This window comes from Diadema antillarum, unplaced genomic scaffold, assembly GCF_040938485.1.
Source record: "Diadema antillarum isolate AM-2024a unplaced genomic scaffold, OU_Dant_1.0 seq00001400_RagTag, whole genome shotgun sequence".
Classification (NCBI taxonomy): Eukaryota; Metazoa; Echinodermata; class Echinoidea; order Diadematoida; family Diadematidae; genus Diadema; species Diadema antillarum.
This window is the reverse complement of record NW_027272155.1, coordinates 151,677-164,861: the sequence shown is the minus strand read 5'-3', so window position 1 is coordinate 164,861 and position 13,185 is coordinate 151,677. Positions and strand designations below refer to the sequence as shown.

Sequence of the window (13,185 nt, the reverse complement as noted above, 5' to 3'; positions counted from 1 at the left end):
CAGTATAATGATTTCAATCCACACTGCATTGGTCATGTGATTGCATTATGACCAATCATGGACCAGTATTTATGTAGGCCATATAATATCTGTCATATATATATATATATACATATATATATATATATGCACGTATATGACATTTATCATACATGTACACGTATATATGTGTGTCTGTGTGTGTGTGTGTGTTTGTATGTTTGTCTGTCTCTTTTTTAGAATGTTGCTAATTATGTTTCTCTCTCTCTCTCTCTCTCCATCTCCCCGTCATTACATTTCCCTCAGGGTGAGCTGTGTGACATCTGGGATCAGAAATGAGATGGAGGCAGCCGTGTCCATCACCATCCGGGACTCTCTCAGCAACGAGGTGCTGAGCGGGGGTGCTGTCACCTTTTCTTACAGGGTGTGTGAACATTGCATGATATAATGGTTCAGAATACATCTGTAGAAAAAGCTCAGATCTATTAGTAGCGAGACCTGATTCATGAATGTTGCGTTCTTATTGTGGGGTAATGTTTTTATGTAAAAAAGAAAACCCAACAGAACAACTATAAACATGCACACATGAATGCTTCATGCATGAAGCAGAGGCTCTAATAAGGTACATAATGAAAGCATATGCTACTAGAGCATTCCTATGGGGCTTATCTTTGATATCAGACATTTGCACATACAATGCTCTTAATATACAATATTTTTCTCTAAATCCCATAGATTTCCTGCATGGTATATGTAGTTATCTGTGAGCAAAGGGTTAAGATTTGGTCCTGATAAAAGCTCTCCTCATTCAAAATGTCTTGAAATGGGGCTCGGAGGTGGGAGGCAGTTAGCATGGGCGCTACAGTAAGCAACTCCAGACCACTCTATAGGGAAGGGAACGCACAAGAATATCCTTTCCAGGGGATGTAAAGCCAAAGCAGTTGTTGTTTTCCTTGTACGCTGACTGCTATTAAAGGTGGATCACCATTAGAGTGAGAGTTATCCTTTAATCCTGATGTTTGCATCCAGTGACAAAATGGCATTACCGTGCCGCTGTACTGCATGTATCACTGTCATTATGTCATAGGAAATGCCCATTATCCCGAAGATCTACTGTAGCTTTATGGTGCAAATCTTAAGAGAGGAAGTGTGGATGAATGGCGGTCCATCGCCACAGTGTATATCGCCATACCTTGTTGGTTTGACTATAATCAGCATGGATATCCTGAGTATTGTGACCTGACCTTTTCTTCCTGATTGCGTATCTAGCAAGGCCCAGGTGTACAATGTGTGAATGTATATTTACATTGCACTGAACAAAGTGAAGGTGTTTAATAGTTTACAATAGCATAAATGGTCACCCGGCAATGCTAGGGTAATGATAATAGCAGGGTCCTCTGATTGAGCAGGGGTAGTACAAACAGTGAAGAGGTTACCATTGACAAAGAAGGCCATATCAATATTATCATTATTATTGTTAGCTTCATATCTTAGCTCCTTGTGTTCTTTGCCGTAAAATAGCTGACATTTTTAACTGTCTTTGTCTTTTGTAGTATGGTTCTTGTCAATGTTATAGATTTAATCATTTTATTAAAAAAATATGTGTATTCAAATAAAGGATTGACTTCAGAGGAAGTCATACAGTCTTGTCTGCGTGAGAAAATGTCATTCTGAATTACATCAGCTTAAATGCCAGTTTTATTAAAGTTCTCAAAAATTAGCAGAATGCAAATGTATTTATTTGAAATTCCAGGATCCGTCCATTTCGAGCTTCAGTCCGTCAGAAGGACTGGCCAATGGGGGCACCCTCATCTCGATCCGCGGGACATCGCTCCACACGGGACGCAACATTACGGCTAGTGTGGGCGGGGCCAGTTGCACAGTCATGTGAGTCCATAAAGTCACATGATCAGAGGTGCCAAGAGGTGCCTTGTCTGTTAGACATTGTCTGTCTAGACCTGCAGCATTATCAGTTTCACTTTCTATTCGTGAACGCAGACACGAATGTTTTAGTTGTCAAATGCTAAATACATTGTAGCTGTTTAATTGATTAGTAGTAGTTCGTGTTTACCCATATTTTTGTCATCTTTGAGAATATGGAACATTAGAGGACAATGCCTCTTAAGCACATGAATGCCTCGTGTCTTTTAATGTTGGTCCTGGTTAATGTTTTATGACTCTTTTACTGATCAGTGCTCAGAAGCTGAAATCTGAGATGGGTGCCATTCAGAGGGAAGTATTTCATTGGACTCATTGGTGTATGAAGTTTGCTACTGTCAATAGACCATTCTGATGGCTATAGAATGTCAATTATGCATAGTAGCCATATATGATTATCCATTCCTTAGTGCCTGTGAGCTCTGAGATACTCATATAAAATGAGATATATTGGACCCCATTTTGTCTCCATTTTGGTATCGTTATTTTCATGATCCATTTATTTCAAGAGTAAGGAATAGATGATACTTTTCAAATGATATCCTACATGCATATTATATTGTATATGAATAGAATGACAATGCTAACCACTGCTTTACTCCAGTATGTGTTATCTATGGCAACAGCAGGACTATTTATGACCACCCAGCTCAAAACCCACAAAAAGTCACAGATTGGGATTCTAGCTGTGATGAACCAAAGTATGTCATTTTGGATTGACCAATCCAAATTTTTCAAGTATATATTATGTGAGAGTGTAATTTTTCCTCTACCCCTTGTCAAAATTTGGTGGTTTAAGACCAAAATCAACACAGCAGCAGTTTTTCTCAACTATATTTTGTGTGTGTGTGCAAAGCACTGCTTTCACTAGGAAAGTAATACTTATGCACAGCATGCCTGTGTGATCCTAATCTTTAAATCCTCTTTTTGCCCTTTTCTATGAAACTGCAACTCCTAACTCTCTTTGTTCAATCACTTTTTGAATAAGTTAGAATGGTGCAATTTCAACAAGTCATATATATCATTCTGAAGCTTAGAGTTACTCTTTCAATGTCTGTAAGAAAGTGGAAATTCATTTCTGCAGACTTTTTGTAGATTTTGAGCTTGGCAGGCACATTTTTCTGTCTAAGAGCTGCCAAAGGTTTAGCCTGTTGAATACGGTGCAAATTTTCCTATAACACACATTCCCCATGTACCCCAGCCCGTGATTACTCGGGACTCGTCTTTAATGAGGTAAGAGTCGTGGTCCATGACTTTGCTGTGATTGTTGTTTTTTTTTTGTACTTGCACTAGGCCCATTAATGAGACACTAGTTCAGTGCGTGACCAGCAGAGCAAATGAGAACTCATCTGGTGCTGTGATTCTCAACTTTGATGGGGCCGTAAGGCAATCCACTCTGCGGTTTACCTACAGATCGAACCCTACCATCGCTGATGTCCAAGGGCTAAAAAGTATTGCATCGTAAGTACAATTCTTCAGTCATATGTGACCATTTTTTAAGCAGAGAAACTTTGAAATAAGATACTTTTATAGTGTAGGGGTGTTGTGAAATATGGAACTTTCCTCATTTAATAAGCATTCTACATTAATGAATTGACCAATTGTGTGTTTGAATACCTCTTCCCTTCACGCTTGCCTGCATCTCAGCTAAACGCCAATTTCTCAAAGTGTGTAGATACCTGTAAGTATCAAACACAGTGGTTTTTCTTTCTTCCTCTTTTTGGGGGGAAGTTTGCTGTTTAGGTATTGAAGTGTGCTATAAAGTGTTACAACATCTGGAAAACTTCAGAGTCTCAGAGTCTAACCAAAATGGGAAATTCCATGTTCAGTGATTCTAAAGGTTTTGATGGTGACAGAACCTGTTTGTTACTTCTATTCTCTCTTTGATCATTGTCCTTTTTTCTTTGATTCCTTGCCTCTATCCAGCACACCCATGTTCCCATGTTTCCTTCCTGTTTCCGTAGAATCTGCTCAGCGTCAGTGTTGTGTTCTCACCCCCAAGTTACCGGCACAACACAGTAATGGTTGCACACGTTTCACAGTAGTGTTGTGGGGCTGTTGTTGTTGTTGATGGTTTATTTATTTTTTTATTTTTGTGCTGAATTCTCCTTGTTGATACTAGAAAAGGGTTGTCTTCCATAAAGAGTGGCAATTTTTAGCAGTGAACTGATAGGGTCACTGGAGTGTGACCCTTGGTCTACCCCTGACATTGTTTTGTTGATTTTTTTTTTGGTTAGATTTACAGATATCATTTGCTTTAAAATAGACTTCGATATCACTATCATGTCCATCCTCAGCTATTCAATACATTGATTATTTTATTTTCTTCCGCCCATGTATATCAACTGGTGCCAATGGGAAGTATGTAACACTCATATCCTTGTTCCTTTCTTTCTTCTTCTTTTTGGTGTGTCGATGATAGTGGCGGAATCAACATCACCATAAGAGGGGAAGGATTTGGTATCGTCCAGACGGCTCTCTTGATAGCAACCCTCACCACGGAGCCACCAGTATCCAGCACAGTGGTAGGAGTTGCCTTCACATGTTTTGCACCTTTCCCCCAACACACATACAAAAAAACAACAACAGACAAACAAACAAACAAAAGTGAAAAACAAAAACCAACAGAAGGACATCACATTGATCAGTTATGGCCAATTTGTAATCGCAAGTCTTGGGCCTGGAAGGCATTCCAGTGTAATTCTACTACTCTGTGGCAAACGTGAATGCACAGAGAATGCAGTACAAGGGGTGGCCAATGGAGACATCTTTGAGCGGTATTCTTCGTTCGTCCCATCTTTGAACACTGGCTGCTGATAAGCTGTGTAGAGGACACTACAGCTTATTGAACCCATGCCCCAAAATCACGTATGGTGAAACTCTCATTTTTTAAGGTAAAGGGATGAAATATTCGAGGCAAACTCGCAGATTATTTGAAATTTTGGAGAGATTTGACAAATGAATGAAAGTTCCCACATACTTGTGGGTTCATGGGAAAATGACACAAGATAGTTGGAGGTATGGGATATGGCTGAGTGACTGCCAGTATATCATTTCAACAAACTGATTTTACAAGTGGTTCAGAGTGGCTATCTTGGTTATGCATCTATTGCATTGTTCCAAGTGGGGTAAAGAAAAGGCCTAGCGAAGGAATTGAGTTTGCATGTAAGTAATTCCTCTGTTTCAAGGAGATGTTAAGAAACAAAGTATGTGAGATATATCATATTTGATGGAGTGGATGGCAAGATTGCCAGATTGCTTCTTTTGAATATCTGGCATCGATCTGCCCACGGCACATAAAAACTTTTGCTGCTGACAATGTACTGGACTTTATTTTGTTTTTCTCCCAAGCACTGTATACCCAAAGGGGACAATGAACTGGTGTGTCCAAGCCCAAGCCTATCCGCCAACCAGTCATCTCGAAGACGGCGCAGTAGAGAGGTGGGACGAAAGAGGAGGAGGAGGAGGGATGTGGAGGAGGCGAGTCTCACCCTGTCGCTTGACGGATTTGAGATCGACCTCCCAGGTACGCTTGCTATCTACTCCGACCCTGTCTACGATCTCTTTGACGGCCTGAGGCCAATCGCTGCAGACACGGCACTGAAGCTCACGGTGAGTTGACATGCAGACTGGTAAAGATGGAAGTATTGAAACCTGGAATGCATTCATTCATCACTCTGCATTTATGTTGTCGCTCTATAGCTATAATTTCATTTGCATTTTTTTCCTTTTTTTTTGCTGACAAAATGTGACCTTACAAGAGTCGAGAGTAATTGGTTGATTGATTGATCAATTATTATTTTTTTTGTCCACAATGGAAATTCTTCATACATTGAATATTACAACAGATGTACTTAAAACACATTGCAGTACACCCAAAGACATATATCACAACTAAAAATGAAACATACGAATATATGATATCACATACATCACAACAACGTAATACATTCACCAAACATTTACAAGCCTAACAAGAACCATTGATATATATCATTTTATACAATTATCCAACTTAAGAAAAAAAATGCATGATAAAGTAAAAAAAATAGGATTTGACATTTTTTGTTTTTTGTTTGTTTTTGCTGTGATCTTTTGGCAGGGATTGAATCTGGACAGCGCGGTTACTAAGTCAGATGTGCAGGTCAAGATTGGCCCAGAGGATTGTAAGGTGCTGAGTATTGAGGCTGACCAGTTGTACTGTGAGCCTCCCCTCACTCAGCCCGCTGCGGGTGATGAGCTTGGAGTCCTTGGAAATGGCACCTTCCAACAGTACCCAGCAGTCACCGTGAGTGTCTTGTTTAAGTGATGACAGTAAAATTGTTCAATATTCAGTGTCCATAGCCAAGAGAGGGGGACATTTGACCAGTGTCAGTCCAGAAACAAACAATCAAACAAACCCCCCCCAAAAAAAAATCAGGGTAAAGTATATCTTTTTTGCAAGGGCATGATTACATGAAATATGTTGTGTACATTCAAGCTTTCATTTTAGAACAATCATTCAATTCAGGATGAGAGATTTCTTGTAATATGTTGCCACATGGCACGGAATTGTTGTGTGTCTGAGTATGATATTGCAAGTGATGCAGAAGCGATTTAATGAAGATAAAAACCTAGAGCAACAGATGAAAGGAATCGGTTTAATCTGCAGCCTGCGGGGAGGAATATCTTGATAGCTTGAGAGAATATTAACAAATTCACAATTCTTTATCTAGATTTGGAATTGTTAATCTATTAATGTCCTATTAAAAGAGAACATCTACCCGGTATCAAATCAACTGTTGTACAAGTTCTCAGTGAGCTGTCCACATAGTAAGTGTAGTGACCCCTCAGGACAGAATCTCTTCAGAACCAGTTAAGTGTCTGGGTATGGTGTATAATAAGTTTAAGGGGCCACGAAATTAAAATTAAGCTGTATGTTTATCCCCTCAGGTACTACATGGAAGCAACCTTCGCTTCCATCTGGGCTACGTGAACTATTCGACGGGCAGCTCCTTCAGCATCATCATGGTCATCGTGGTCGCCGTCCTGGTCGTCGTGGCGGTCATCTTCATCCTCATCGCCGTCTCCATCTACGGGCGGCGGGTGCACCAGGACAAGCTGAAGTCGGCAGAGGACGCCCTCATTCGGCTGGAGGTGCGCCTGAAGGACAAGGCCACGGAAGGTGAGGCATAACCCAGTGCGGTGTGAGTTGAGGCCTACAGCAGCCATCAGGCTCAGAGGAGAGGACCACTAACTCTCACTTATGAGGTCCGTGGTTCAAGTCCTCTCGCAATAAATTGGCAGTTTTGTCCGTAGGCAACGCACTTTACTAAATTGCCATCGCCTAGAAATTTGACAGAGCATTAGACACCAAAGTAAACAAAAAGTTCTGTAAATATTTGTCCTACTAATCGAAGTAGACTACTTGAATCCATACATTGTACATGTACATCAAGAAAGATAAGCGTGTATTCAAAGAGGATTACTGTGTTACATGCAGGAAACCTTGTTTGCTAATTTTTGTCACATCAAGGCAAGGGTTGGGGGAAATCTGGTGTTTGTGTGCAAATTTGTAAAATCTTAAGGCTTCAGTCCACACAACATTAGCAAAGAAGCTTTACACATGTACTCCGCAAGAAGCTTTTTCATCTCATCCCCCGCTGACACATTTTCTGAAAAACCTTTGTGAAAGTAAAGAGAAAGGAATTTAAAACATGTTTGCCCACTAATTTGAAGATCGAAATGCATGAGTCTACACATTGCTAGAGTAGATTGCATACACGTAAACACATCTCGGGGGACCTATTCTCATCTTCATCTCAATACTCATTTTCTGCTTATCTTCGCAACATTTAACTTCAGCGAAAGGAAGTGACTTCCAGCAGTGTGTGTTTTGCTCTAATTTGCAGATCAAAATGCTATCAAGTCTGTAAATCTGCAAAGAAGCTTTGATAATTTAACCTCAGGAAACTTTTCCATGTTATCTCCTGCTTAGGAGGCCATTATAATGCTATTTTAATACCAGAACAATGATTTTGTCCTCCAGTTGTGCTCGAGTCTGACAAATGTTATAGAACAAGGAATTAGCCCTGAACAATGTAAGAGGGTTAGGAAGGGATGGGGAGGGGGGGGGGGGGGGGGAGGGAGAGGGGGAAGGCAGTGATTGAAGGACATGATGGTCAGTTCTTCCTTCTGCTTTAAGCTTCCCCCTTTTTTCTTGAGTCAGAACATAGGATTATGGTTTCCTTCTTAACAAAACCAAAATCTGATTAGCTGATGAATGGCATTAGCAGTGGAAATCTGAAAGTATAAAGCTGCCAAGCTCACCTTCACTCACAGTGGTGTTGTGAGTCATTTGTCAGTGTGGGTATTTCGCCCTAATTGAGTGTTTGAATTATAGGAAAACATTTCCTCTGGATTTTGTTATGTTTTGTTTTGTTTTTTGTTTGTTTGTTTTTTTTTGTTTGGGAGGGAGATTTGTTATGGCATAAGAAGTAAGAGGATTTGTTATGCAAGCAGGTCCTCGTCTCGCAAAAGCGATTGCGGTGGGCAAGGCACTGAATGGTACAGAGGCTCTGCTATGACTGATAGAGCCAATTAGAACTTAGGCTTTGGAGTTGAAGGCTGTAACTGTGGATGTTGCATTGTATGTTGCGACTCTTATTTCAAAAGTGCAATTCCACACGTTTATGTTGGCTCTGATAAATGCAGTAAAACCTGTGATATAGAATGATAAAATTTCATCATACAGTTAAAGAAGTTAATTGGAATTTTAGAGTTTCACATTTTGTTCAAATGCATGCAACTTGGAAGAGGTGATGATGTCATCAGCTGACAACTTTCCCATTGTTATCAACATCAAATGTTAGGAAAATCATGTTGTGTAGCAAATGAAGCCACTACCCCCCCCCCCCCCAGTAATTGTTCCAAAGTGATAACAAGATTACAATACCTATTGGTGCGATAAATACATCTTATTCTGAAGAAGATTTTTGTACAGATCATTGGGAGACTTGTATTACAGTGGATGATATCACTGCTGCCAATTTGAGCATATTTCAAACATATGGTTGACATTAATATCATTGATTTTTTTATTTTATTTCAGAGACTGAAATTTTTGGTTGTCTTATACAAGGTTTAAATCTAGGTTTAATTGTAATAAACCTCCACCATTCTGTTTGTTTGATTTTACTATGTTCAGTAAAGTCAACTTTATACACATGGTGTAAAACTGCATTTTTGACTATTTACAGTGAACTTACAAAACGTCATGTAATTTGATTTGTAAAAGTACACATACATGGTACCAGTGAATATGTTTACCCTTATCTCTAGTGTTCTCTAGTGAAATTATTAATTTTACAAATTAGTAGATATTTTTTTTCTCAGTGTTTCGGTTTGTGAACTACGGCCTTTTGCATAACGACATTTACGAAAGGTAGACATACTGTTACCTAGTAACAATGGCAACAGCCACAATGCTCAGAGTTGACTCAATATGGCCTGGCTGTTTCATTATTAAATTACAGTGACTGTAAGTTACAGTTGGTGTTATTAGTGCTGAATTCATGAGTGTTCGTAGAGGTTTTGCCTTCTCAAAGCAAAGGTGATAATGAATGACAAATCTAGAGAAGGTATGAAATTGAAATCACATTGCTCGGACTTTGAATGGATGATGGACGGCCAATAATCTCTTCTCCACCACATGACAGCCTTCCACGACCTCCAGCGGGACATGTCTGGCCTGAAGGAACAGCTTGAAGGAGTGGGCATGCCGTTTGTTAGCGGGGCGGATTACATCAGGAACATGCTGTTCTGGGGTCTGAAGGTTCAACCCATGACTAAGGACCCGGAGGTAAACTCAAAATCACTTCTTGACAGCGACAGACATAACTTGGCCCCTCTCCTCTTTTCTTTTCTTTTTTTTTTTGGTATTAGCCCCACATAATCTGGTTTTATCAAATGTGAATGTTTTTTCTTCATATTCGTTTATGTCTGTAAGATCAAACTCTTTGTCTACATGTGCATTTTGATGTACCATGTATTTAAGCAGATAGTGAAGGAGTGCTTGCAGTTCTTGTTGTGTTAAAGTGACAGCCCGGCTCAGAGCCCACAACAAGTAGACCAAGATGAATTTACGAATTTCCACTTTTCTACATAGTTTGAAAGAGTAAGCTCTAAGCTTTAAAATGATATATAACCTGTTAGAATTGGACCGTCCATTAAAAAAGTAATTGAAATAAGAGAGAGTTAGGAGGTGCAGTTTCATAGAAAAATCGGAGAAAAGAGGATTTTGAGATTAGGGTCACTCAGGCATGCTGTGCAGAAGTATCAATTAAAAGTAAGTGAAAGCAAGGCCTGTCAGTTAAAATATCAACTGTTGTTGTTCCATTGACATTACAGAGAATGTAAAATTTTTGAGCCGTGCGGTCACATGTAACACGCATGTAGGTATTAATGTCATTTCAAGCATGGGAGTCCAAGAAAATAAAGTTCATTTTTCTCTTTGATGTCCACTCTTAATTTCTTTCTCCTCAAAGTTTTTGACTGTCATCTGTTTTGCTTCGGTCCTGTTTACAATCTCAAAATGCCAATGAATTTATACACAAAGTAATTAGCTGGTGCTCATAGAGATATTAAAGAAATAGTGTACAGTGTAGTTTTGGTTGAGATGAGGATTCAGATTTTATCTTTTTGTAAGATAATGAGAAACCTTTTGTGAAATATGAAAGAACATACAATTCAAAGAAGAATTCAAAGTTGATTGATTGATGAAAATTGGCTTTGAAATGTCTGCGATATTAAAAAAAAATCAAAGTGAAGCAAAGTGGTCCTGATGAAAGGTGGGTCCCACCTTTTATTAGGTCCCCTTTGTTTTTGGGTATCTCAGCCATTACAGAGCAAATTTTCATTGAATAAAATTTAAATCGCCCTTAGAATTGATGCTCTTTCATTGCTCTATTTCCTAGAAGGTTTCTCATTATCTCACTAAAAATGTGGAAACCTGAAGCCCCATCTCAACGTAAACTATACAGACTCTTACTTAACCCTAACCAGGCCGGAGAGTTGATTCAACCCCCCCCCCCCCCGATATCTCGGCCTTCAATCGCGCAATCGCCATGAAAATTGGCACATGCATTACCTGTGGCGTAATCCAAACTATACAAAAAGAAATGGAAATTTTCATTATATTAATTATGCTAATATATTCATAAAATCATACCATTTTGCTCTAAATCAGAAAGTAAAGCTCCTAGAATCCTAGTTTTTGGTGATAACATTCTTTGTAGCATTCCTAACAATGTACTTGAAAAAAAAAATCTGGTATCAAAATTAGTTTCTTATGTATTTTATTGTTTTATGTATTTCTCTGTTTTTCGACCTTTTGTTTTATCATTTTTTTCCCGCAAAATTTATGACAGAACCTTTTTCAAGCATAATTATGCTGAAATTAATTGATTCCAGCCTATGAAAGTGAAAGTAATCATATCTCTATGAATAAGGTGAGAAAACTTCATTTGCATAGACTTTATACACAAAATCATGTTTTTGAGCCATTTTCGGTCTGACAGGCATGTATAAAAGGTCGTGCAGCATCGTAACGGTATGCGTGATTTTCACAAAAAATAGTATCAAAAGATGTGCGAGACTTGAAAGTAAAAAGTCAGCGAACGGCGCAGTCAAAAAAAATTCGTGCAGCGGAATAGTCGTGAAAAATGTCGAGGGAGGGTTTGATGCAACCCCCCCCCCCCCCCCCCCCCCCGGCCCTTTTAGGGTTAAATGGCGCTCCAAGCATGGAGCCCAAGAAGTAAAGTTTACTGTTCTCTTTGATGTCCACTCTTGTCTTTGCCTCCCCCCCCCCACAGTGTTTTGATTCCTGTCAGTTTTGCTTTAACCCTGTCAGAACCACATTCTCAAAGCATCAGTGACGTAATACACCCAGCAGTTAGCCAGTGGTTAAAAGAAGTTTTAATGGCATTCCAAGCATGGTAGTCCAAGAAGTAAAGTTCAATGTTCTCTTTGGTGTGTCCCCTCTTACCTTCTTTCCCCCTCCTCACCACTAAGCTACCCCAGGAGCATGTCAGACAGGCCATGCTGGCGTTCTCGAAACGTCTCGGAGAGAAGGACTTCCTCATGAGTTACATCCGTGAGCTGGACGATGCCAAGTCGCTGCAGCAGAAGGACAGGTCAGTTTCAACCGCTTGAAATGAGTCAACGATCTCACCCTCGACCCCACTCGTGTGGAATCGGAACTGAATCATATTGTTGTTCATTCAATTGTTAAAGGGATTGTGCAGTTTTGGTTGAGACCTAATTTCAGGTTTCTAACATTTTTTGGTGAGATGATGAGAAACATCTTATGAAATATGAAAAGAGCATGTAATTCTGTGAGGAATTCAATGTTTATTTGATGAAAATTGGTTTCGAAATGGCTGAGATATCCAAAAAAGAGCGAGTCTAATAAAGTGTGGGACCCACACTTTATTAAAATCGCTTTGTTTTACTTTGTTTTGGGATGTTTCAGACATTCCAAACCCGATTTTCATCAAATAAACTTTGAATTCCTCTTAAAATGGTATGCTCTGTACTATATCATAATTGTTTTCTTGGTATCTTGCAAAAAGTTAAAAGCCCAATTCTCATCTCCACCAATACTGTACCATCCCTTTAAACTGTATTTCACATTTTTAATGTTCAATAATCTCTTTCCAAGTCCATTTTACCGCCATTTCTCTTCGGCTAGCAGATGAAAATGGGATTTATTTCTTTCATGCAAAAGGTCTTAACCCGTTGAGGACGGACTGATTTTGCTACAACACACATTTCCCATAGACACCTGCCCGAGTATCGGGACTCGTCCTCAACGGGTTAAAGGTCAATCCTGAAAGGTTAACAGTCAAGATCACTGAATTCTGTTTGTGAAGGGGTGGCCATACACGTGGTGGTTTGTAGGGATCACAGTGCGGAGATCACATGGGAAAGCACAGGCTTTCCAGTCAGCTGTATAAGGCAGTCAATTTTGTTGTATTTTTGTTTGGATTATGTTAGGTCATGAAAACCACATGGTTCTGGTGTAATTCAGCACCTTTCTTCATCATATTGTCTTAATTCTTATCGCACTGGTACATGTACTTCCACAAACTTCGGTTTTGTTTTGTTTTTCTGTTCTCTTTCAACCCACTGCCTACATATCTGGGACCTGGCAAGTCCTGTATTAAAAGTTTATGGTGATTTCAGAGTATGGTAGACAATCATTTCAAATAATGTCGGTGTGAGTTCATC

At 39.5% G+C, this 13,185-nt stretch overlaps 1 protein-coding gene across 1 annotated transcript in view; it reads left to right on the top strand.

The window, feature by feature from the left end:
• The window catches only part of LOC139709024 (plexin-A4-like), a 49,081-nt gene that overhangs the window by 34,252 nt on the left and 1,644 nt on the right, over positions 1 to 13,185 (top strand). Inside the window, exons 9-18 of the mRNA XM_071620991.1 lie at positions 286 to 403; positions 1,067 to 1,178; positions 1,704 to 1,866; positions 3,211 to 3,378; positions 4,340 to 4,442; positions 5,269 to 5,529; positions 6,020 to 6,205; positions 6,850 to 7,081; positions 9,615 to 9,757; positions 11,968 to 12,089. Of these exons, the coding sequence (XP_071477092.1) occupies positions 286 to 403; positions 1,067 to 1,178; positions 1,704 to 1,866; positions 3,211 to 3,378; positions 4,340 to 4,442; positions 5,269 to 5,529; positions 6,020 to 6,205; positions 6,850 to 7,081; positions 9,615 to 9,757; positions 11,968 to 12,089 (1,608 nt within the window). The remainder of the gene's footprint in view (positions 1 to 285; positions 404 to 1,066; positions 1,179 to 1,703; positions 1,867 to 3,210; positions 3,379 to 4,339; positions 4,443 to 5,268; positions 5,530 to 6,019; positions 6,206 to 6,849; positions 7,082 to 9,614; positions 9,758 to 11,967; positions 12,090 to 13,185) is intronic.